This window comes from Alexandromys fortis, unplaced genomic scaffold (genome assembly GCF_014885135.2).
Source record: "Alexandromys fortis isolate MF-2015 unplaced genomic scaffold, M_Fortis_MF-2015_v1.1 scaffold_1, whole genome shotgun sequence".
Taxonomy (NCBI): Eukaryota; Metazoa; Chordata; class Mammalia; order Rodentia; family Cricetidae; genus Alexandromys; species Alexandromys fortis.
The window spans coordinates 22,970,203-22,996,079 of record NW_026067927.1 but is presented as its reverse complement, the minus strand read 5'-3'; the positions used below and the strand labels follow the sequence as shown (position 1 = coordinate 22,996,079).

The following is a 25,877-nucleotide window of genomic DNA, read 5'->3' as shown; positions in this document are numbered from 1 at the left end:
GAAACCCTGTCTTGAAAAACAAAAAAAAAAAAAAAGCAAAAATAACAATTTTTTTCACTCAAATCATTTAAATGGACAATGATAAAAACAAAACTAAAAAGAAGGTAAGGAAAAGACAGTAGGGTATATTGGACCCACCTTTAATCCCAGCACTAGTCCAAGGCCAGCCTGGTCTCTACAGGGAGTTCCAGGTCAGCCAGGGCTATAGAGGGAACATATCTTGAAAAAAGAAAGATTTCTAAGTGATTGATAACTCATAGGAAAGTTGCCTTGCTTGGCACACTGACCATTCGATGGTCTTCAGGGAAGCTCTGTGGGGAACGTGGCATCAGTGAGCAATGCGGAGGCTGGTAGGAGATTCTGGGTGGATGGACTCTGTGGAAGTGCTGTGCACATACAGCCACCCCAGAGATGGACCTTCTGGAGCAGCCCCTTCTGTCCCTTCCAGATTGTCCACTGTCATTGGCATCCTGTCCACGTCCACTTTGTCCCTTGTATCTCCTTGTCCTAAGGACACAAGTTTTCTCCTTGCCAGCCCGGAGAGCACTTGAGCTATGCGATGTGAGTCAGAAGCTGGGGCTCTGACAGGCAGGTGAGCAGAGGCATTGTTCTCCCCAGGTACCTTCTTCTCATACGCGGCCCTGCAGAGCCTGCGTCTGTACCCCTTCACGGATGGCTGGCACCCCTTCGTGGTGGCAGCTGAGCTCATTTACTTCATCTTCCTCCTCTACTACATGGTGGTGCAGGTAAGGGGGGGAGGGCTCAGTGGGTAGGACAGATGGACGGATGGACGGACGGACGGATGGACGGATGGACGGTCGGACAGATCGTTTCGCCTTCCTACCTCCTAAAGTGGGACCTGAGGCAGGAGGAAAAGGGTTTGTTTGTTTGTTTGTTTTTGCCCCAGTGGCTTGACTGGCAGATTTCTGTTGGTTCTGAGAGCCAATCCAGTCTATTGCAGGAAGGACCAGGTCTGGTATTGTCAGTTCCTACTGCTGTATCAGGGTTGGTCCTTCATGGGTAGGTGATCTGCATTGGTCTAATGCTTTCTGATTTGAAACCTTCCAAAAGACTTAGGTTAAGGGATATGTCTTAGTTATGGCTTCTATTGTTGTGAAGAGACACCATGGCCATGGTATCTCTTACAAAGGAAGAGGTTACAAAGGGCTAGCTTACAGTTTCAGAGGTTTAGTCCATTGTCATCATGTTAGGACACGGCAGCGTGCAGCTAGACTTGGTGCTGGAGAAGGAGCTGAGAGTTAATACATCTTCACCTGCAGGCAACAGGAAGTGGTCTGAGACACTGAGTATGCCTTGATCATGTAAGAGACTTCAAAGCCCACCCCACAGTGACACACTTTCTCCAACAAGGCTATACTGACTCCAACAAAGTCACACCTCCTAACAGTGTTATTCCATATGAGCTTATGGGGGCCGATTACATTCAAACTACCACAGATGTTATGAGCTTTCTTATCAAGAGAAAGGTCCCCTGGGCTCCAACATTCAGACAAGACACAAAAGCCCAGAGACCTTATCTACCAAGGTCAACTGGATTCAAGGTCACCTGACTGCTGGGCAAGTGTTTGATCAGTGAGCTACACTCTCAGCCCCCAAATCTAAACTTTGAACCCAGAGTCTGTTGCCTGACCTTCGCTCTACTTCCCATGAGGCAATGTGAACCTCTTCCAGCAGGATATGGCACATACCTGTAATCCCAGAATTTGGGAAGCAGAGGCAGGAAGGTTGTCAGAACAGGGCACCCAGGGCTACAGAGCTAATTCAGTGAGTGACTGGGCAACTTAGCAAGACCTTGTCTTAAGAAAAAAGTAAAACATGGCTGTTGTGGATTATTACATTAACTATGTGCAGATGTGTTACATTTGTTTATGTTACGGAATATTACTTTAACAATGTAAAGGTGTGTTGCTTTTGTTTATGCTCCACTTGTTAGCTTGATTTTTTTTTTCTTGAAAAGGATTTCTCTGTGTAACAGCCCTGGCTGTCCTAGCTCTTGTACACCAGGCCTCAAACTCACAGAAATCTGCCTGTCTCTGCCTCCCGAGTGCTGGGATTAAAGGCGTGCGCCACCACTGTCTGGCTGCACTTGTTTGACTATGTGAAGATGTGTTGCTGTTTCACCTTGCCTGCCTAAGGCACCTGACTGGTCTAATAAAAAGCTGACCGGCCAATAGCTAGGCAGAGGAGGGATAGGCAGGGCTGGCGGGGAGAGAATAAATAGAGAAGGGAGAAGCGAATGAGAAGAAGAGGGAGACTCCTGGGCTAGTCGGCCAGGCAGCTGCCAGACAGACAGTCATGGAGCAGGACATACAGAATGAAAGGTAAAAGGCCCCAAGGCAAATATAGATGATGAGAAACAGGTTAAGTTATAAGAGATAGTGGGACAACCATAAGTTAAAGCCGAGCATTCATAACTAATATTAAGTCTCTGTGTCATGATTTGGGAGCTGATTGGTGGCCCAAAAGAAAGCCTGCTAACTCAGTATCAGACTGCTTGCCTAGAATTCTCCAGGCCCCTGACTCAATCATCAGTAGCACACATACACACATGTACAGGCACATTCTTAGCTATTGTATTGACGGCCACAAGTCTGGTAACTGAGTTAGTAGTAGGATCTCCAGGTACTCTATGTATGTGGGGCCAGATTAAATGTCCTGCCAGAGGTCTTTGACATGGAGGGGTAGACACTGCCATAGCCTTAGGCAGAATTTCTGGACCCCTTTTCCAGGGCAAGCTCATGAGGAAGCAGAAGTGGGGTTACTTTTGCAGCAAGTGGAATCTTCTCGAACTGGCCATCATCCTAGCCAGCTGGAGCGCCCTGGTGGTGTTTGTGAAGAGGGCTATCCTGGCAGATCGTGACCTCCAGCGCTACAGGAAGCACAAGGGCGAGTATGTAGCCACTTCTCCGCTTCTCTTGGTCCTCCCCTTCCTTTCCTTCCTATAGCTCCTTCAGAGGAAGGGTTTGGAAACCCTGCTGGCCCTGAGTGATGGATGGCAGTCCTCGCAGATATGATTGCAGCTGTTCTGAGATTCACACTTGGGGCCTGGAACTTATAAAATTGGAAAGGATTCTTTCATTTCTTATTTTTAAATAAGCATGCACTAGTTACTAGAATTATAAATTTGTTATAAATACAAGATAATGGGTTTCATTGTGGCAGTTTCATACATGCATCTAATATACTTTGATCATAGTCTCTCTCTCTCTCTTTCTCTCTCTCTCTCTCTCTCTCTCTCTCTCTCTCTCTCACACACACACACACACACACACACACCCTCTCTTGCTGTTCCACTTCCAGGTAGAGAGGACTCTTTAATACAAAACACAGTAATCAGGCGGAAGATGATCCAGCGGTTAAGAACATCTGCTGCTCAGGCCGAGGGCCGTGAACTTCTGGTCCTCCTGTTTCCATCCCCCTAGCGCTGGGATTACAGACATGTGCCACCATGCCCTGCTCCCAGTAAAGTCTGATTACAGTATGGGTGGGCACAACCCTTTGCTCGCATACCGCCTGTGACTGCTTCTCTGCTACAACGGCAATTCTGAGTCACTGAGAGGGAAACCAGCTGTAGCCCTGAGTGTGGACTCTCTGACCTTCCCAGAAAGAGCCAGCCTCCTGGAGAACAAAGGCTGGGTTCTCAGAGGAACAATGCAAAGCTTGTAGCAGGTCACCTATGAGCTCATGTGCCACATTGTTTCAACACACGCCTTCCTTGCACAGTTCGCCTCAAACTTCATTCTTGACAGCCACTCAGTGTATTACTTCCTTGGGTCTGGAACCAACTTTAGACAGATCTCTTCTTACAGTGGATGTCAGAAAAACATTTTTTTTTAAAAGTAATCTTCCAGTTTTTCCAGTCTTCAGAGACCTAAGTAGAGTCTGAATTCATTTTCTAAAGACTTTTTAATTTGTGTGTCTGTGTGAGTGCCTGCCATATGTGTTCAAGTGCTTGCGGAAGCCAGAAGAGGGCATTAGATCCCCCAGAGCAAGAATTACAAGAGGTTGTGGGCTGAACAGTGTAGTTGCCACCTCTCTAGTCCTTGGATTTTGTTTGTATGTTTGTTTGTTTGTTGGTTTTTCGAGACAGGGTTTCTCTGAATACCTCTGACTGTCCAGGACCTCACTCCGTTGACCAGGCTGGCCTTGAACTCACAGAGATCAGCCTGCTTCTGCCTCCCTGAGTGCTGGGATTAAAGGCACGTGCCGCCACACCCAGTTCACTCTTGTTTTTTTTTTTTTTTTTTTTTTTTGTGGTGTGGTGTTGAGAGTCAAACTCTTAAACCCAGGACTTCCCTCATTCTAGGTACTTGCTCTACTACTGAGCTATGAGCCCGGCAGACCTAAGTGCAGTTAAGCTTCAGTCTGAAGATTAATTTGAAACCCTTAGTTGAATTTGATAATTTTATTAATCCATTAACCAAAGGTTTTTAAGCTACTATTTTTTTCAAAGCTAGAGCTTAAACCCAGAACTTCACAAATGCTAGGCAAGCAGTTTACCAGTGAACCACACTCCCCAACCAGTCTTAGTTTTACTTAAAAAGAATTGAGTCAGGGTCCCACAGAGTCACCCAGGCTGACTTTGAATTTACCCTGAAGCCTATGCAGGTCTTGAACTTACAACCTTCCTGCTTGGCTCCTCAAACAGCTGGGATTACAGGTCTATGTTGCCAGATTATTTTGACCAAAGTCATGTGTTTATTTTAATCTTTTCCAGAAACCTATACAATTTTTTAAATAGGTAAGCTATTTTTTTTCTACAAGAAACTAATTTATTCTTCCTCCCTCCCTCCTACCCTCTGTCCTCTTTCTCTCTCACTCTTCCTTTTGCTCAGAATCAAACCCAAGGTCTTGCTGCATGCTAAGTACATACTCTACTACTGAGATAACCCCCTAGCCCAAGTCCTGAGTTTTAATAAAATGCTTTTATTTATTTTTAAAATATTTTTATTTGGATGGATATTTTGCCTAAATGTCTGCGCACCACATGCATGCCTGACAGTGTCCTAGGAGGCCCGAAGACAGTGTTGGATTCCCTGGAACGTGAGTTATATTGTTGTGAGCTACCATGTAGGTGCTGGGAATGAACCTGGGTCCCATGGAAGAGTAGCCAGTGCTCTTAACCTCAGAGTTATCTCTCCAACCCATTAATAAAACACCTTTTATGACCAACTGATTTGCTTCATGGTCTCTGCAACCAAGTGGTCCTCAGTCCTTGCTCCCCAGTAGGATTCTGGAAGGAAGGAAGGAAGGAAGGAAGGAAGGAAGGAAGGAAGGAAGGAAGGAAGGAAGGACGCGCTATGGTCCAGGCTGCCTCCCAGACTTGCTCATGATGTCCAGAGATGGTACTCCAGCACCAGGGTCTTATCATCCCTCTGGCTTATTCCAGTATGTAGCCAAAATCAAGAGGAATGCTGGAATTAGAGCTAATTGCCTTCTCAGACAAGGGCCTAGGAATTGTTATTGTTTCCACATATTGAGCAATTCAATGACATGAAAGGGGATTTGGTAATTTATTTTGCTAATTATATTTATTTATTTCGTGTATGGGAAGAATGTGCATGTGGACATCAAAGGACAGCTTGAGAGAGCCAGCTCTCTCCTTCCATCTTGGAGGTCTCCAAGATCAAACTCAGGTCATCAGCCTTGCCAGTGAAGGCCTTCACCCACTAAACCATCTGCTAGGTCAGGAGCAGGAGTAGAAAAAATGCTCAAAGGAGACTGGAGAGATGGCTCAGAGGTTAAGAGCACCGGCTGCTCTTCCAGAGGGCCTGAGTTCAATTCCCCAGGAACCACATGGTGGTTAGATCCATATTTGATCCACAGTGGGATCTGATGCCCTCTTCTGGCATAAAGTTGTACATGCAGATAGAGCACTCATACATAAAATAAACAAATCGTTAAAATAACACTATAAACTGTGGCTAGTTGTGGTGCTTATGTAACCAACCCTAATTAAACCCATTGGCTCACCAAAACAAAAACCAGAAGGACATTAAAGGAAGACTGCTTAGGAAGAGGAGGGGGGTCACGAGGAGCGGGGGTGAGGGGACAAGAGAGGTTAATAGGGGTAAATCAAAACACAGTGTGTAAAACATATCATATACATGTATGGAACTATCTTGGTGAAACTCATTATTGTAGAATTAGTGTAAACTGGTAGAAAAAGCTATACATCAGAGCTGGCTTAGGCACAGTGCTACATGCCAGGAATCCTAACACCTGTGAGGCTGAGGCAGGAGGTTAAACAGCTTAAGATCATCCTCAGTCACATAGTGAGTCTGAGGCCACTTGGGCAAAGTGAGAACCTGCTTCAGTGCAATCAAATGCCACACTAGTCTTTAGACTGGATTTGGAATACATTGGCACAAAAGCAGAAGGAAGGACTTTGAAGTCAGACACACCTGGGTTCCAACTCATTCCTCCCCTCACAAGCTGTGTCACTATGTACACCACCAGCTGAGTGATCATGTGCCAACTCTCGGTCCTTATCTGTGCACCGGCGATAGCAAGACCTGCTCCATCTTGAAGTTCGGTGACACAAAGCAAATCAGATTCTCACTTAGCACAACAAATACACGACAGCTCTATGCGTCTTTCAATATGAAGGCAGTTGGAAATGTACACTCAAATAAGTATGTAGGAGGGAGTGGCATTTAGTGACCCCAGAGCAGGGAGGTCAAGACTCACAAAATACTCTCCCCTCCATCCTCCCAACACCTGCCCCAATATATTCCTCTTTGCCATCCTTTATAGTTCTGTAGCCATTAATCAAAACTGCTGGTTAAAGGCCCCCAGAACAAGTCACTGAATCTTCAAGATCACCCTATCATCCTCATCGCCATCATCAGCATTGTTATTGTCCTCCTCCTCCTCATCAGTATTGTAATCATCATCATCACCATCATCAGCATCGTTATCATCATTATCGTCATCATCACCTCATCACCATTGTTATCATCATCATCACCATCATCATTGTTATTGTCATCATCATCGTTATCATCATCACCGTCATCATCATTGTTATCATCATCACTGTCACTCTCTTCTCATCCCTCTCAACATCATATGATCACATCATTACCAAAAGCATCGCCTTCATCCTCATCATCACTGTTATCACTGTTACTAAATCTCTAATCACTCCATCATCACCAATGTCATCATCACTACCAACACCACAATCATTCCTTAATTTTAATTGATTTATTAGCTTATTTTGATTTTTTGTTTTGTTTGATTGTTCCTTTTTTTTTTTTTTTTTGAGGCAGGATCTCTGTACATAGCCCTGAATATACTGGAACTCACTATGTAGACCAGGTTGGGTTTGAACTCACAGAGATCTGCCTGCCTCTGCCTCCTGAGTGCTGCCACCATATCATATTTATGAGTATTGGTGGGTAGGGGGGAGAGAGAGAGGGAGAGAAGGCACAAACATGCTACGGCATGTGTGGAGACCACAGGACAACTTTCAGGAATTGGTTCTCTCCTTCTACCTTTACCATATTTGCATGGGGTCCGGGAATCGACACAGGTGGCCAGGCTTGCATGGAAATGACGTTTACCCACTGAGCCATCATATTGGTACGACTACTACTACCATTCTTATCACCAGCCTCACCATCATCACCACCACCAACCAAAGGCTCACCGTTATCACCACAACGATCATCACCTGACTGGGAGGAATCAGAACTACGTTGTCGCCCAGATCCACTTCAGGACATATTGACTCTGACATTACAGTAAACCCTGTACCTGCATGCGCTCCAGCCATGCTGGTATCTGAGATCAGGCCTTCCCGTTTTGTTCCCACAGGGGCATCAGTTTCAGTGAGACAGCGGCAACGGATGCTGCTCTTGGTTACACCATTGCCTTCCTTGTCCTGCTGTCTACAGTGAAGCTTTGGCACCTGCTCCGGTTGAATCCCAAAATGAACGTGATCACATCAGCGCTACGCCGTGCCTGGGGTGACATTTCAAGCTTTATGGCCATCATCCTCATCATGCTCCTGGCTTATTCCATTGCAGTGAGTGTCTCCTTTGGGAAAACCTCAGGGCAGTTCTTGATGGGGGTAAAGCCTACTTGGTACTATGAAGGGGACAGTAAGGGTTAGGGGGAGACTGGGAATCCAAAGGAAATGACAGAGCTCGTAAATTTAGGATCTTTTAACTGGGACCTTATGAAACTTCCACCTCCAAGAGCAAAGACAGGACCTCAGTAGAACAGGAGTGAGGGTCCATGAGGTCCAAGACCAGAAGGACACATGATCTCTCATGATGGGCTGCTTTCTGTGGCTAGCCCGGCTCAGGTTGCCAGTTTGGATACCCAAGCTGCTTAGAAGCCTCATGGCCACTTCTCCGCCACCCTCCCCTTGACCTAGAGCAGAGGCAGAGTAGTGAGGGTGCAATCCTAATTACTTGGAACCACCTTGGTTCACACAGCCGCTTAACACTACATGTTGACAGCTATATCCGTTTGTCATTAGGGGAAAAAAAGCCAACAACCACAACCAACGCAGCCTTCAACTCTTTCTTATTACCAAGTAATGAGAGAGAGACTTGTGACCTCTTCCTGCTCTCAGTGCAAGCACACATTCCAACCTTGAGGCACAATGGACCCGTTTTACAACATAGTCCCGGGTACCCATTTGTCTTGGATCTTTAGCTCTACCTTGGTCATCTCTCGCCCCAGCTTTTCGGTCTCACGCCTCCCGTCACTCACGGATCACATGCACCACCAGCCCACGCATCCTTGTCGGAACAGAACGCGATTCTAACCCCTCACTCCCACAGAACATCCCATTCACTGTCTCAGACAGCAGGGACTAGGGCAGGGGCTTTGCACTCTCTTTCTCTGTTCACGAAGACTCCTTCCACGACAGTCAAACTTAATATTTGGTTGGAAACTCCGTTCCTACAAAACCCTCTTGGATGCAGCAGAAACAATGATCAGCCTTCAGCTGGGAATCTTCAACTACGAAGAGGTAATGGGAGTGGGCTCTCTCTGCCCACCTTCCCCTCCACCGGCTTGAATGCAGTGCGGAGTCTGGCAAGTCCAGAGCTTCTCTAGACCAATCCAAATGTATCCCCACTTTAAGGCAGCCTACTGGGGGGGGGGGGGCTCTTGCGTACAGAAGAACACCAGACCCTCAGGAGGGCCCTGCTGGGCTGCAGAAATTCCTAACCCTAGATAGAAATGGTGCCTATTTTTAGAGGGAGTAGTGATGGGCAGCCCACACCCTTTCTGGGCCAGCTCTGGAGAGCTCAGTCCACATTCCCAGTATTGGGCAGAGGGCATCTTCCTGATTCTGTTCAGCTCAGAGGACCTGATTTGCTGCTGAGGGTTTCTCAGGGGGATGGTGGCTACAAGAAATGGAATGAATGACCCGCTTTCCTCCTGGCAGGTCCTGGACTACAGCCCGGTTCTTGGTTCCTTCCTCATTGGGTCCTGCATAGTTTTTATGACATTTGTGGTACTGAATCTGTTTATCTCTGTCATCTTGGTGGCCTTCAGTGAGGAGCAAAAATATGACCAGGTAAACACATGCTTTTGACTGATTCGTCATATAATTGGGATTGTGTATGTGCTTTTGCATCTGGTATGTATGTGTGCCTGTGTGTTTGTATGTGCACCACCTGCTTGTTGTTCCTGTGAAGGCCAGAACTGGAATTCCCTTGAACTGGAGTTACAGATGGTTATGAGCTGCCCCGTGTAGGTGCTAGCAATGGAACCTGGGTCTTCATGTCTTCAGTAAGAAGAGCAAGCACTTCTAACTGCTGAGTCACCTCTCCAGCCCGGAGACAATGTTTTTTTTTTTTTTTTTTTTTTTTTGAGACTAAATATTCTTTGCAACTAAATATTGCTCATGTTTTCATTGGAACCTTTTTGGAGGGGGGATTACAGCTGTTATAGACTGAATTTTTGTCCCCTAAAAAACAGGTCAAAGTACTTGTTATTCTTTCGGTCCCTGCCCTAGCCACGCCCACTCCCATAACCTCTGACCTGCCCGTTGCCATTCTTGGGACCCTTCATCTTTCTGCTTCCTTGGCGTGCGCACGCACGTTTCCTCTGTCTCGCTCTTCTTTTATCTCTTTTCTCTCCTTTTATCTCTTCTTTCTTTCTTTCTTTTTCTCTTTCTTTCTCTTTCTTCTTTCTTTTCTTTCTTCTTTCTTTCTTTCTTTCTTTCTTTCTTTCTTTCTTTCTTTCTTTCTTTCTCCCTCTTCCTTAATAAATACTTATGGCTATTTCCTGTGTTTACCTGTCTGTTACCTGCCGCCACTGTGGGCGCGGCGCGTGCCCTCCTGTAGCCGCTTTCTCATGGCGGGTTCCGACAACCCGCCCGGGGATCGTTTTTTAAGAATAACAGTACTAAGCCCAACTTCCATATATGAGCATACTGGAGAGTAGAGTCTTTGTTGGTGTAACTGGTTAAGTGGTGTGACTCTGGCTCCCTAATCCAACAGGACTGCTTCATTGATATACATATAGCTTTGCTGATTGTCTATTTTAGACAAGATCTCACGGATCTCAGTCTGGCTTCCTGCCTCTGCCTCCCAAGTGCTGTGGCTTCCTTTCAAGCTACAGAGAAACCCTGTCTCAAAAAACATGTCTATGCTCCACCATGCCTGTATGGCTCTGTCTACAACCTTTCAATATAGGCTGCCGTTCTTACGTCCTCCAATTTGTTTTTGCTTTGCTTTATTTGTTCCTGAACGAGATGGGAGCTTGATAGTCAGCTCAGGCTCGATTTTGTCTTTGCCACCAAGGGCTGGGATTACAGGTGTGTACCACCATGTCCTCTTCTTTAGTTTAAGGCTCTGTCTGTCTGTGTATATACCTACCTACCTACCTACCTACCTACCTACCTACCTACCTACCTACCTATTGTTTATGGTTAAGTATGGGAAATGTATAGTGAGAAATGCCTATTTAGCTTCTCATCCCCCAGAAAACTGAATCCCTCCCATGCTGGGCTAGATGGAGAGGTAAGCAGAGAAAGCAGATGTGGCAACTGTAACAAGGGAAAAGCACCATTGCAGGGCTGAGTGAGGTGGGTGACAGTCATGGTGTCTGGAAGTGACTGGTGCTTAAATTCAGGTGCAATAACCAGACAGGGCTTTCTCTGTCCCGTTTGGGATGGCAAGTCCTGCCAGGAAAACCCAGACATGCTCAATCCTGAGGGAGAGGCCCTACTGAGGACTACATGAAGAAGCCCCGCCGGCCCCAGTGGAGGTATAGCCCCAGAAGTAGGTCATCCTAATCCTAGAACAACTTAGTAACTTAAGTCTTGGAACAAACAGGCTGTTTCATTTGGGGTTTTTTGGTGTTGAAGATAAAACCCAGAGCCTTGAGCTTTGCTTAGCATGGTGCTTTACCACCAAGCCATAGCCTCAACCCTGGGACCAAACAGGACAGTAACATCTTGGGGTGGTTCCAGATACATACCTTGGTCATCTCTTCTTGCAGCTGTCGGAGGAAGGAGAGATTGCAGACTTGCTCCTGATGAAAATCCTCAGCTTCTTGGGCATCAGGTGTACAAGGGAAGAGCGCCAGAGCAGCAACGAGCAGCCGGAGGCGTCCTCCCAGGCTCTGTCCCCTCAACCAGCACAAACTTTGCCCCGGATTTAGACTGTTCCTCCACACGCGGCAGAGGCCAGAGCTTCCAGCCTGCACTTGCCAGTGACTTTGGAGTCTCATGGGAGGACTGGCCTTGCTTCCATAGAGGAGTTCTGGAACTCAGCTAGTAAAATACACATACATACATACATACATACATACATACATATAAAATACACAACACATACATATATAACCGTGCCACTGTGTGAGAGCCTGCTTGTTCAAATATATTTCTTCCTAGAAATAAAATACACATATGTGAAAAAGAACATTCTCTACATAACAATTAATTTAACAGTTTGGTTATTGGCAGTTGCCTTGAAAGATTCTCATATTTTTTCCAAATGCTGTTAGCTTTTTGGGACCAAGAGCGATAAATTGAGTGGCTTACAAAACAGGAAGAGTGCCTGGTGGTGGTGACACACGCCTTTAATCCCAGCACTGGGAAGGCAGAGGCAGCAGATCTCTGTGAGTTTGAGGCCAGTCTGGTCTACAGAGTGAGTTCCAGGTCTACGAGCATACCACCCTGAACGTGCCCTATCTTGTCAGAGTGAGTTCCAGGACAACCAGGACTGTTATATAGAGAAAACCTTGTCTCAGAAAACCAAAACAAAAACAGACAGGAAGAACATTATTGCTCTCTAGGGTTTATTTTTGTTTTGTTTTTCTTGAGACAGGGTTTCTCTGTGTAGCTCTGGCAGTCCAGGAACTCTCTTTGTACTTTAGGCTGACCTTGAACTCGGGGATTGGCCTGCCTCCGCCTTCTGCCTCCAGTGCAAGGTGTGTGCCACCACCCTCTATGGGTCTTGATTGGCTTTGTTTTCATGGTTAAACAATTAAAAGGCAGGAAGAAAAATCTGTGTAGGTAGCATCTGAGAAATCTTTTTTTTTCTTTTGGTTTTTCAAGACAGGGTTTCTCTGTGGTTTTGGAGCCTGTCCTGGAACTAGCTCTTGTAGACCAGGCTGGTCTCAAACTCACAGAGATCCGCCTGCCCCTGCCTCCCGAGTGCTGGGATTAAAGGCGTGCGCCACCACCGCCCGGCTATCTGAGAAATCTTGAACACAGTAAACAGAGTAGACAGAAATCAGCAGTTGGAATTATTTTGTTCTGTTTTGTTTTATTATTGGGGAGCAGAGAACTCAGGCAAGTAGCTCTAACGGACCCTCTGTAAAGCACCTGGGCAGCCTCTTTGCTAAGGGAAAACTGACCATTTCTAGTGAGCTTCCCCCCCCCCCCTTCTCTTGTAAGACTTCTGCAACCACCTCAAGGTAAATCCTCTTTTGTCTTGCTAATGACAACCCATTTCCCTTGATAGAGAAACGAAATTGTGGCCTGTAAGGAGTGGAGGTCTCTGACTTGACGATCATCCCTGAGGATGAACAATTCTACTTTCTAGCTGGATATTAGAAACCTTCTTATGGGGCTGAGAAATCAGTCAGCGGTTAGGAGTGCTTGCTGCTCTCGCAGAGGACCCAGGTTCACTTCCATCTCCAGGAATAGTACCTCAAAAATAGTACAAGGCCTGCATAAATCTCATTATTCTCAAGTGCTGGGATTAAAGGTGTACGCCACCAGGCAGGCGGATGTCTGCAAGTTCAAGTTCAGCCTGGACTATGTTATGCCCAGATCCGCGAAGTCACCCAAAAACCAAAAAGGAGACCGAGTCCCATATGTAAAAGCAAAGAGCCTTTATTTTATGCATGTTTGAAACTTGGTCTTTCCTCATGTCCAACGTACTGGAATAACCGGAGAGCCCCAAGCTCAGTTAGAGTTTCTTAGTTAGAGTTGGGTTTTTATAGTAGTTAAGGTGGGGGTGAGGGGTTTCTGAGGCTCAGGACCCGATTGGCTGACATTTGTCTAGGGGTGTCGTAGTGAGAGCACAGGCAGGTGATCCTATCTACAAAAGTTGGAATGTTAGGCATTTCCTTTGGATGGTCTGTTCTTGGGTGGTGCAAGGGTAATATCAGTTCAAGGTTCTTCCGGCAACCTGGTATTGCTTCAGGGTAAACTACTGAGACTCAGGCCTTACCGGGTAGCTTGACTGAGTCCTATTCTGGCCGGTAATAATGGTTGGAAGCAAAGAACTTCCTTTGGGTGGTGTGTTTCTATTTAGCTTATCATGGCTGGCTCCTACAGTCTACAAGAGCTAGTTCCAGAACAGGCTCCAAAACTATAGAGAAACCCTGTCTTGAAAAACCAAAAAGAAAAAAAGAAAGAAAAGAAAAAAGTATATTCTCTCTTTTCCTTGGTTTTAAGAGTCTCTGACCCTCTTGGCATCTGCAAAGTAATAAAGGCTTCCTGGGTTGTTTCCAGCATTTAAAAACTCACCTACGATGCCTGCCGATGATGGCGCACGGCTCTAATCCCAGCACTCAGAAGGCAGAGGCAGCCTGGATCTCTGTGAGTTCGAGGTCAGCCTGGTCTACAGTGCGAATTCCGGGACAGGCTTCAAAGCTCCAGAGAAACCCAGTCTCCAAAAATAAAAACAAACAAACAAATAAACAAAAAAACCCGCAATATGATCTTTGTCAGAGTGACTTTGACCAACGCCTAGCACTGGTCTTCAGATGAAATTAATCCCCTTGGGAATGACCTTGTGTAGAGAGGCGTGACTGTGTGCTTTAAAGTGCTTGGCTTTCTCTGAACCTTTTGGCTTAATTAATGGCTTGATACTGCGTTAGCCCAGTAAAGCCATTCTTGCTGGAGTCTTTTCTGGCTACTGAGGTGATGCAGTTTAGGGGAATGCACAGATCGCCGACCTAGTGCCTTCCATTTGCAAGATCCCATTCTTGGTGCGAGGCTCCGCCCTTCGGCGAGGCCCAGCCTCCTCCCCGCCCAGCCGTTCTGGGCACCTCACACAGCCCCATCCGGGCCTCTGTTCCTCTACGGGCACACACCCTTCGGGCGCGACGTCCTATCCGAAGTGGGACCTTCGAGCTGTCCAATCAGAGCGCGTCTTTCCCGAGCCCCGCCCCGCTCTCGGTGCTCGGCTTACTCCGGCCCACCCGGTGACCGCCCGCCCGGTGGCGGAGGCGCAGTGCGGTTGCCCTAGGAACCCCCGATCATGTCGCTGCGAGTGGCTAGGAGCGCGCGGGCCGTGGCCTGCAGCCTGCGCAGCGCCCTGGCCTCCTGCCCGCCGCGGCCCTGGGTGCCGAGCGCCGCCGCCGTCCGCACGCTGCGCACTGGATCCGCTGTGCAGTCGGGTAAGTGAGGGGCACGTGGTCACTGCTCCTGCCCGCGGCCGAGTGGCCAGGAGACGTCAGGCGACCCCACAGCCAAGCCTCCCGGCTCGAGCGGACTGCAGCCCTGTCCGCCCTTCTTCTCGCTCTTGGAATCCTGGTTCTGCGCGGCCCTTCTCCCTCCTAAAGTAGGCGCGAGAGGACTCGAGCAAACTTTGTACCCGCGGTTAAAAGGTGGCGCTGGGAGGCAAGGCCCGCTGGACCTGCAGGTAAGCCACACTGGTGCAGGAGTGGCTTAAATCTGGGTTCACCGAGACCCCAAATGTGGAGTGCTTAGCTAAGTGAACCACAACGGGGAACTGCGAAGTGAAGCTAAGGAAAAACACCTACTAAAATATTTAGCACTGAGTGCACGCACAGATAAATGAAAGAAAAGTCAAAAAGTGCAGAAATGCATTTTACCACCCCCTGCAAAGCCAAGCATGGCGTTGAAGATTCAGCCGTGAACTATAGAAAGACAAGGACAAGTGTTCTAGACTTCAGAGAAGTTCTGCAGACGCCTGTAATTGAGTCATTGATGTGTACTGGGGCTGAAAAGAGGCTCATTTGACGGGGTGGAAATAACTGGGAGACCTGCCCATTAGACGCGTTCGCACAGTTAGCTGGGAAACAGTTTTTTTTTCTTTCTGTGCAAATAGCGGAGACCCTAACTGCCCTTTGTACCGTCCCTATTCGGGCAGCACAAATCTGAACGGCTGCTCTCAGCGAGTCCCCTGGGTCAGAAATCTGGGCGAACTCAGAATGTTGATCACGTTATTCCTCAGTGTCGAGTGCAAAGTTTGCTCCTTTCTTGCTAAAATTTCTCTCCTGTTTGGGACACATCAGTGTGTTGCTGGCTGGAGTACAGGGGTAGCGCCCTGGGCAAATGAGACCTCCATTTCAAACCAGGCCTGGTGAGTGGCCCCACCTGTAACAATGTCCTGAGGTAGAGGGAAGATCACTGTGAGTCCCAGGCCAGCTTGAGCGACACGAGGAGTTCCAAGTATTTAGTTAAAAATTGCCCAAAATATCAATTCCCATGGTCTGCTTAACTACTTGGGTTTTTATTTTTACCCTCTTTTAGCTGGCAGAATTGTGCACACTTATTTTTGCTGCTCTTGGGAAAGCACACAGACATTACTTAGTTTTGGTGCTTCCTCTTCCAGCTGTGTGGTCTTGGGCACAAGGCCCAGCATTAGAACAGTGGAGGCCATAACAACCTCAGAGTTACCTGGAAGAAGAAGTGAATGAAGGCCCTGTCACCTGCCACTTGACACATAAACGCCAAGCGATGTTATTAAATATTAGTGTGTATCACGTGACTAATATGGACACGTGACAATATGTGAGCCGTATTAGATAAAATAGGTTGTGTATTTGAGAACTGAAAGGAGGGGAATGAAGGGCTGACTTCAGTTACAGCTGTTTTTCTGAGGCCTTAAACCACGGTGGGTTAGTTCTTGCTCCCTGAGGCCTGAACACACTTAGCAGAGGATGACCTTGAACTTCAGATTCTCCTAACCTTGGCAAGCACCACCACACCCAGTTACACAGCACCAGGGACTTAACCTAGAGGTACCTCATGAATATAGGCAATAGTAAAATAGGCAAGCACCCAGCCAGCTAAGCTACATCCCCAGGTCTCAAACGCTGTTTCTCAAGACTTAGGAAGAAAGTAATCATTTACCTAATCTGCTTTTTTTTGACCCTGGGGTCAAGGGTTAATGGAGAATTGGAATCATCCTGTGGTTAGCCTAAGCAGCATGCCTGGTCAAAAAGGATGGGATGGACTGTGAACTCAAGTGGGCCTAGTTGTGCTGAGCTCAGAATGCTGCGGGCACCAAAGTTGAGGCCAGAGTTGCGACGCTCAGTGTTAGCAGGTGACACATGTGTGCAACTGTCCGACCCTTGTAGTCAGACACTGTTGGTTTTGAGCCTCTCGTGATTGGTAATGTAATCAGTGAGCTGTAGACTATAGAGAGTGAAAGCTGAGCCACACATCATCTCTGACCAAATTCCCTTTCCTTCACTTTTTAGTCGTGTTGGGAATTGAAGCCAAAGGCTTGGACAAGCACTCTTCCACTGAGCTCCAGGCCCGTTTTCTTCTTTAAACAATAATCATCTTCTCTGGGACAGGCTTAAATAATTGAAGAATTGTAAGAACTTGGCCAAGTTACAATTGTTTCAGAAAGTCTGTTTCAGTGTTTGCAACTTTACAACTAAGGTGCAGTACCTTAGCCAACTCTACCTTAAGAATCACATTGCCTCTTTTAGGTTAAATATTGGTTTTTATATCTTTTTTTTTTGTTGTTGTTTGTTTGTTTGTTTGTTTGAGACAGGGTTTCTCTGTAGCCTTGGAAACCAGGCTGGCCTCAAACTCACAGAGATCCGCCTGCCTCTGCCTCCTGAGTGCTGGGATTAAAGGCGTGCGCCACCGCTGCCCTGCTGGTTTTTATATCTTAAAGGACTTCTGTTATAGGTGTTTTACCTGCATGTACGCCTATGCACCACCTGCATGCCTGGTGCCTGTGGAGTCAGAAGAGAGCCATCAGATTTACTGAAACTAGTTACGTTACAGGCAGTTGTGAGCCACCACGTGAAAGATGGAAACTGAACCCAGGTTCTCTGCAAGAACAACACATACAGGGCTGTTAAGAGCACTGGCTGCTCTTCCAGAGGACCTGGGTTCAATTCCCAGTACCCACATGGCAGCTTATAACTGTCGGTAAATCCAGTTCAAGGGATTCTGACATTCTAGACATACATGCAGGAAAACATCACATAAAATTAAAATGAATTATTTAAAAAAAGAAGAAATACATGTTCTTAACTGCAGAGCCATTTCTTTAGCCTCAAATCTTTTTTTTTTTTTTCTTTTTGAGACAGGGTCTTGTGCTGCCCAAGCTCCCTTAAACTCTCCGACTCAATTGATCTCCTGCTTTGGCATTCCCAGTATTATAGTTACAAGTGTTTTACAGTTCACTGTGCCCTGTGTAAATCAATCCCCCTCCCCCATTGGTGGAATGAACCAGAGCCCTACCTGGTAGACAAGTGGTCTACTGAGCTACATTCTCAGTCCTTCAAAGATTGTTTCCTATTTTTTTTTTTATATTATCTTAATGTTATTTTATTATTTACTTTTCTCTGGGTATTTTGCCTGCATTTGTATGCACGATGTTCATGCAGTGCCTATAGAGGCCATAAGAGGGAGTCAGATCCCCTGGGACAGGAGTTAAGGATGGTTATGGGCCACCCTGTGGATGCTGGGAATTGGACCAGGTTCCTTGGGAAGTGTAGCCAGCACTCTTAAGTGCTGAGCCATCTTAATAGTCTTGAACTCTTGCTCCTAAGTGCTAGGTTACAGGCGCATGCCGCTGTGTCCAGCTAAACTTTGTAGATGGCCCTTGAATTTGTAATCTTGCCCCCTCAGCCCAGGTATTTCAGGTGAGTCAGCTGTATTCATTCCGGCATGCACAACTTTATGTTGTCTCCCCAGACCCCAAGCCTGTATCCAGAAGAATAGAGTTCTTTCTTCAAGACAGACCTATAGTCATAGAATGAACTCAGGAAGTACGCTCTGAAATCTTTTGAGTGATTTAGGCTGATGTTGAAACAGATAAGGCCGGAGATGTACAAGGTGTTCCATTTAAGATGTGCTCTCGGGGCTGGAGAGATGGTGTACTAGCTGCTGTTCTAGAGGTCCTGGGTTTGGGTCCCAGCACCACCATCTTTAACTCCAGTTTTGGTGGATCTGACATCCTCTTCTGGCCTCCATGGACTCTGCACACATGTAGTGCACATGCATACATAAAAGCCAGTTTTTACGGGCTGGAGAGATGGCTCAGAGGTTAAGAGCACTGACTGCTCTTCCAAAAGACCTGAGTTCAATTCCCAGTAACCCCATGGTGGTTCACAACCATCTATAATGAGATCTAGTGCCCTCTTCTGGCTTGCAGGCATACATGCAGCAAAACACTGTTTCCATAATAAATAAATCTTAAAAAAAAAAAAAGGGCCAGTTTTTATAACATTCATCTCAGTGCATCTGTGGCCTACACAAAAATGTGTTTCGAGAGCGCCCTGTCTTGGCCCGTTGCTGTTATTCACTGGGCATTAGACCACTGCAGAGCGATGTCAGAAAGTCGGTCCCTGTCCTGGGAGAGCCTCGCCTTCTGGCGGGAGTGGGTTTGAAGAAGCGATGCCGCTGCTTTTCTGAAATGCTGGTCTTCTGTTTTAGTGCGTAAATTCACAGAGAAACACGAATGGATAACCACAGAGAATGGTATTGGAACAGTGGGAATCAGCAATTTTGCACAGGTATTGGATTGTCTTGAAGTGTTCCTAACAGTCTGCTCTCAAGTCGTTTGGATTGTCTCTGCCTTACGAAATGGTACAGTGCTTTGGGGCTCTGCTAGAGACCCTTCAGGGGAAGTCACGAGTAAAGTAGGTGTTAAAAGAGACCTGTTACCACATCCTCAGGCCAAAGCAGGAGATTGTGAGTTTGAGACCAGCCTGGGCTAAACAACAGTACTTGGTCAACACTTATAAGTGGGGAACATTATTTAAGAAATGTTCCCTGTCGAACAGTTAAGAAGAGCAAGTTCAAGGGCTGGGGTGGGGAGTGCCCTTGTAGATAGGTGAGAACCCACATGACCAAAGACGGGGAACCCAGATAAACAGTGAGGACACAAAGAGAGTCCTTTTATTCAGCTGGCCTTTGCTCTACTAATAATCCTATGTCACTGTCCTCATACTGAGATACTTTTCAAAGGAAAAGAAGCCAAGCAGTAGCATGGCCAGGGGTTCGTGTGCAGCGAGGTAGGCCATAACTGTTGGGAAGACCTCCGGGTTTCTGATACCTTCACTGGCGTCTCTGTGCATCTAAGGAGGGGGCCCATTACAGGTTGTTCATCTACGAGGGGAATCACCTATATGACAGCAACTGACAAAACGAATGTGATCCAGCCCATCTGGGTCGTGTGAGGAAAATTGGGTCAGTCACCTGGTGCAGATTGACAGGTTAATGACAAATTGGCAGGTCGTGAGGACCACTGTTTTCATGCAGGGCCATTTGGTCATGGCCGAAAACTGCAGAGGTGGAAAGCACAAGGCGCTTAGAACTGGAAGTCTTGTTTGGAGCATGTGCTTTGTGCCTGGGGTTACTCCAGCCTAGAGGGCTTGTCGCTTGTAGTGCAGCTCCCAAGTTAAATTATTTTCAGGGCTGCTGAGATGACTCAGCAAGTAAAGGTGCCACCAAGCCTGCCCGAGTGTGGTCCTTGGGGCACACATGGTAGGGAAAGAGCCGACTCCTATTTATGCACTTCTGTGAGTTGAACCCTGGGTCACACGTGCTAGGCAGGTTCCCTGCTACTGAGCTACATCTCTGGCCTTTTCTTCCTTTGCAGTTTGAGATAGGTTCTGGCTAAGGCGTCTTAGCTGGCCTTGAGCCAATTGTAGAGCCAAGGTGGATCTTGAACTTGGGTTCTTTGTTCCTTAGACTCTGACAGGTGTTCTGACTCTCATCTGATTTTAGTCTTTTTGTGCAATGGAGTCTCATTATGTAAGTGAGGCTGGCTTTGAACTTACAGCCCTCCTACACTTGTCCCCCAGGGGCTGGATTTTAGGTATATGCCACCACGCGTGCCCATTTGACATGTTCATAGTGTAGTAAAGAAAAGAAAAGCATGTAGCCCTTCATGTGTGAAATATGTAGACAGAAATATAGGCACTTGGGTGTTTCTCTTTCCTGTTCTCTGGTGGGTCAACTTCTTAGACACTTTTATGTTGCTTTTGTATTTTAGGAAGCTTTGGGAGATGTTGTTTACTGTAGTCTGCCTGAAGTTGGGACAAAATTGAAAAAACAAGGTGAGTATACTTCTCATTTCAGAATGTGACAAACCACACTGGATTCAAGCTCACAGAGATCTACCTGCCTGACTCCTAAGCCACCATACCCAGCTCGGGCCTTTTTTTTTTTTTTTTTTTTTTTTTTTAATAGGCAGGGTTTCACCATAATTCAGGCTGGCCTCAAACTCCCTGCGTGGTTAGATTATATGCATGTGCCACCATAGCTGGCTATGTTTAGGCCATTAAGTTTGCTTTGGAGACTTTATTTTCTTCTTTCGTGTGTTTTATTCATGTTTCACAGCATAATTTGCTTAAAGATGTATTTTGTTTGTTTATTTGAGATAAGGTCTTACTTGGAATTCACTGTGTAGATCAGGGGGCCTCAGGCTTGCTTTGAACCTCTGGTCAGGTGCCGATTACAGGTGTTGCCACTACACCTGACTCAGCCAATCTTTAGTCTATGGGTTTTCTTTTTCTTGCCTTATTGCACTGGCTGGTACAAATGTTATAATAGAAGAGGGGAGAATGGGTGTCACTGTCTTGTCCCTCATCTTAGGGGGAAGCAGTTGCTGTTTCATCAGTAGATGTGATGCTGGCTGGGGGACAGAGTTCATGGGTGCTTACTATCAACTGAGGTTCCTCTCTATTTGCAAAGTTTGATTGTTACTGAGTGTTTAATTTTGTCAAACTGATGTTCATTTATTGAAGTATTGTTTTATTTTGTTAGTACAAGACTTAGAAGTTACATTTAGTGTCTGTGTGGTGTGTTCAAATGTACATGCCATGACATGTATGTGGAAGTCAGAGAACACAACAACTCTGGGAGTTGGTTTTCTGCTTCTATTACGTAGGACTTGAGGATTAAACTCAGGTTGTCAGGTTGGCACCTCTACCCACTTGTCTTGCCAGCGTCCTATTTTTGTTTGTTTGTCGGTGTTTATTTTAGTCTTTATGAGGGTAAAACAGTCCTGTGTAACCGTCTACCCCAGAGCTTCCATTTAAGCAGTAAGGTCCATGTTACTGCTGCCACAGGAGCCCTTGAACTTCATCCCAAAACACAGATTTATTCTTTATGTCTAGCTAGCCTTATTTTACTAGAATAAATCTCACCAAGCCATGATGAGAGATGGCTTAAAGGTTAAGAGAACTGACTGCTCTTCCGGAGGTCCTGAGTTCAATTCCCAGCAACCACATGGTGGCTCACAACCATCCGTAATGAGATATGGTGTCCTCGTCTGACCTGTAGGCATACATGAAGGCGGAACACTATACATAATAAATAAATAAAAATCTTAAGAAAAGAAACCTGGGTGTAGTAGCATATGACTTTAATCCCAGTACTTGTGGATCAGATGTGAGCTCTCAGTTACTGGTCCAGCACCACGCCAGCCTGCCTGCCACCACCCTCCGTGCCATGGTTATAATGGACTAACCTTCTGCAAGCAAGCCCCCAGTTAAATGCTTCCTTTTGTAAGTTGCCTTGGCCATGGTGTCTCGCAGGAAGAAAATAGTAACTAAGACACTTGGCTTCATTTGACAAGGTAATCTTTAAAACACAGTCTCCCTGGGGGTGGTCTATAGTTACAATCTGGGCACAGTTCTTTCAGCACTACCAAGTCCCTTGGGATGTCCTATGTACACAAGGTTTAAGGCTCCTTCAGAGACCAGGCTATGTGACACCATGTCTGGCTGGTAAATTGAAAGAATTATGTTTACCGAACGTCAGCACACTGGTGTTCAGACACACTGTTGTCTGCTACTCACTGTGTGCAGAACGTGTCTGTTCGCTTTGCTGCGGCCATTTATGCCTTTCTCATACAAACCCAACAGAACCTATGGTTTAAATAAAGAAATTCAGACTGGATAGTGGTGCACGCCTTTCATCCGAGCACTCAGTGGGCAGAGGCAGATTTCTGAGTTCTAGGACTGCCAGGTCTACATAGAGAAACCTTGTTTCGAAAAACCAAAAGGAAAGAAATTCAGATTTTTTTTGTCTTGGCTGTATGGGAGGTGTCTTTAAATTGTTTTATAACATTATTTATTTGGGGGGATGTCAGGGGTTCTCTTCTTGTACCTTGGTACTGAGGATCGAACTCAGGTCTTCAGGCTTAGCAGCAAGCATTTTGACCCACTAAGCCATCTCAAGGGAACTCTTTTTAAAAGAGTTTTTTGGTTTGATAGGTTTATATTTTCGAGACAGGATCTTCTGTAGCTCAGGCTAGCCTCTAGCGTCCTGTGTAGCTGAGGGTGATCTTAAACTCCTGATTCTCCTGCCTCTGTCCCCAGTACTGTGACTGCAGGCATCACCACCACACCCTGTGTTAACTGTTTTCCTTTCACTGCTTCCCCTTAGATGAGTTCGGTGCTTTGGAGAGTGTGAAGGCCGCCAGTGAACTCTACTCCCCTCTGTCGGGAGAGGTGACCCAAGTCAACGAGGCTCTTGCAGAAAACCCGGGGCTCGTCAACAAATCCTGTTATGAAGATGGTACGTTGTTGCTCAGAGTTTCTGCCCTATGGTAACCCGGTGAAAGATGCTGGCTGCGGTTTTCTCTGCAGATAAACGGGGACCCCACAGTGTAACTGGAGGGTCCTGCAGCCAATAAGTGGCAACATTAGGATTTGGTCATGGTTCTCTCTGGCCTGCTGCCTTGCTCGTCATACTTTCTAGGGCTTTCTCTTTTTTGAGGGTGGGGATTGGGTGGTTTGAAACAGGGTCTCTCTGTGTAGCCCTTACTGGTGTCAAGCTCACAGAGATTCTCCTACTTCTACCTCCCAAGTGCTAGGATTAGAGATGTGTGCCACCATGCCTGGCTCTAGGTCTTTCTACAGCCCAATATAGTTACAGTGTTTGGTATGCCTTTTTTAAAAATATAGATTTGTATATGTGTATGTGCAGGTGCTCATAATTGCTGAGCCATCATCTCCCCAGCCCCAAGGTTTTATTTTAAAGTATTTTAATTAAAGTGTGTGTGTGTGTGTGTGTATGTGTATGCATGTATGTATCCTGTGTAGGGGTATTTACATTTGAGTGCAGGTGCCCTGAGGCCAGAGAAGGGCACTGACTCCCTGAGCTAGAGTTCTACACGGTTGTGAACCACCTGATGTGGGTCCTTTGCTACAGCAGTATGCTCTCTTAAAAACTGAGCCATCTCATCCCAGGCCACTAAAATTCCTTAGGGCTAAAATTTATTGAACAAACAATGGATATATATTAGAGTAACAGCATCAATTAAATGAGGGCACTGTTTATTTTGAGGGACTTGCAAATTTACGCTTTGAAGGAGTTTAACTTTCGAAAAAGGCAATTTGAAACGAGGTTCTGTTTTGGTTACAGGTTGGCTGATCAAGATGGCACTGAGTGACCCTTCAGAGCTGGATGATCTAATGAGTGAAGAAGCCTATGAAAAGTATGTGAAATCCATTGAGGAGTGAACACGGCACCCCACTCCCAACAGAACTGTGGGGTAACCTGCTCCAGGATGCTTGTCTTAAATTAGTGGAGGATAGTAGATTTGAAGTAACTTTTAGCAATACTGATGGAAGGAAACTATTCTCTACAGTGCTACTTAAAAAACCCAACTTCCTGATGGGTGCAGATAAACACAATGTACATATGTTTAATCCCCATGCTAGGTATTTAAACGAGGGGTTAAGCACTGGTGTTTAGAATTCTTGATCATCTATGGTAAAAAAAAAAAATGGTTATGAAGCTGGGTTTGGTGATGAACCTATCCTTTAATCCCGGCACTCAGCAGGCAGATCTCTTGTTAGTTCGAGGTCAGCCTGGTCTACTAACAAGTTCTAGGCCAGCCAGAGTTACTTGGTGAGATCCTACTCAGTGATTATGAGAATTCCGTAATTCACGATAACAGTGTTATAAATCTCCCATAATATTGTAACTTGCCCACATCCACCACTGGATTTTGGCTAAAAGACTTCATGTGTCTTCTCATTGGCAATGCCTGGGAGCACAGGAAAGTATCGTACAGTGTCAGAAGAAGGACAGCACTGTTGTAATTTTACCACGTGCTGCGTTGGCTGCCATGTTTTTCCTCTATGAAGTACTGGCTTTGCAATGCAGTGAGAAACAAATAAAACAGTCATCCTCTTTGTTCGTCTTGGTTTTTATTTGGATATTAATGTTTCATTGAATGCTAGTTTTAGAAGGGCTAATTTTAATTCATAGGAAGTTATTTTGTGTGTGTGTGTATGTGTGTGTGTGTGTGTGTAGTCTTATAATCAATAGCTGTACCCTGCCTAGTCATGGGAAATTATTTAAAAAAAAATTAAGCCAGGTATGCTGATATTTTGTTTGTGCTCTAACAAGTAAAGTTTGTCTGGAGGTCAGAGTATGCAGCTAGACACTAGTTAACCATGGAGACCACACACCTTTGTTCCCAGCACTTGGGATCTCACACCTTTAATCCCAGCACTAGGGTGGTGGGGACAGGAGTGATGTGGCTGGGTACAGGGAAGAATATAATGCGGGAGGAGACAGAAGCTCACAGCCCTTTTTGGTCTGAGAATTTTGTAGAAGTAAGAACTAGTGGCTGGTTACTCTGCTTCTCTGATCTTTCAGCTTTCACACACTAATATCTGACTCTGGGTTTTTATTATTAAGACCAATTAGAATTCACTCTACAGCCAGGGCCCGGATAGAGGGTTCACTGGTTAAGAACAGTTGCCGTTCTTGCAGAGGACCTGGGTTCAGTTCCCGGCACCCACATGGTAGCTCACAACTGTCCCTAACTCCAGTTCCAGGGGATCTGATGCCTTCTGAGCAGGCACACCAAGGTGTGCATACATACATCCCGACAGAGAACACACAAATCTAAAATGAAAAAGAAACATACGCCTTAACAATGAAAGGCATGAGGAACGCGGGTCGAGCTGTGCTGGCCAGAATGTCTTAGCACTGGCAATCTGCTGTGATTGGAAAGAACTCACTCGTGCTTACCTGCCAGGGCAGACTGACCAGGAAGGTGGATTTTCCCAGGTCGAGGTTCACCCATTGTCCTAGTGTGCACTAACCCTTGTTTTCCCCAAAAGCAAATTAATTTATTTGCAGTAATAGGAGATGAAGTTACCATCTTCATTTCTCATCACGCTAGCTCAGAGGAGGGAAGATGGTGACAGATTGTCAGCATTGCACATACTGTGACCAA

At 46.1% G+C, this 25,877-nt stretch overlaps 2 protein-coding genes across 2 annotated transcripts in view; both read left to right on the top strand.

Moving 5' to 3' along the window:
* Positions 1–11,762, top strand: part of LOC126502655 (polycystin-1-like protein 2) — a 73,069-nt gene extending 61,307 nt beyond the window's left edge. Inside the window, exons 38-43 of the mRNA XM_050143840.1 lie at positions 619–746; positions 2,751–2,911; positions 7,843–8,053; positions 8,909–9,010; positions 9,431–9,562; positions 11,494–11,762. Of these exons, the coding sequence (XP_049999797.1) occupies positions 619–746; positions 2,751–2,911; positions 7,843–8,053; positions 8,909–9,010; positions 9,431–9,562; positions 11,494–11,655 (896 nt within the window). The 3' untranslated portion in view covers positions 11,656–11,762. The remainder of the gene's footprint in view (positions 1–618; positions 747–2,750; positions 2,912–7,842; positions 8,054–8,908; positions 9,011–9,430; positions 9,563–11,493) is intronic.
* A 2,866-nt stretch (positions 11,763–14,628) lies between these two features.
* On the top strand, positions 14,629–24,822 carry Gcsh (glycine cleavage system protein H). The gene is made up of 5 exons (XM_050143842.1): positions 14,629–14,850; positions 19,103–19,182; positions 20,667–20,730; positions 23,066–23,197; positions 24,047–24,822. The coding sequence occupies exons 1-5, from the start codon at positions 14,712–14,714 to the stop codon at positions 24,142–24,144; spliced, it is 513 nt and encodes a 170-aa protein (XP_049999799.1). The 5' UTR covers positions 14,629–14,711; the 3' UTR covers positions 24,145–24,822.
* The last annotated feature ends 1,055 nt before the right edge of the window (positions 24,823–25,877 follow it).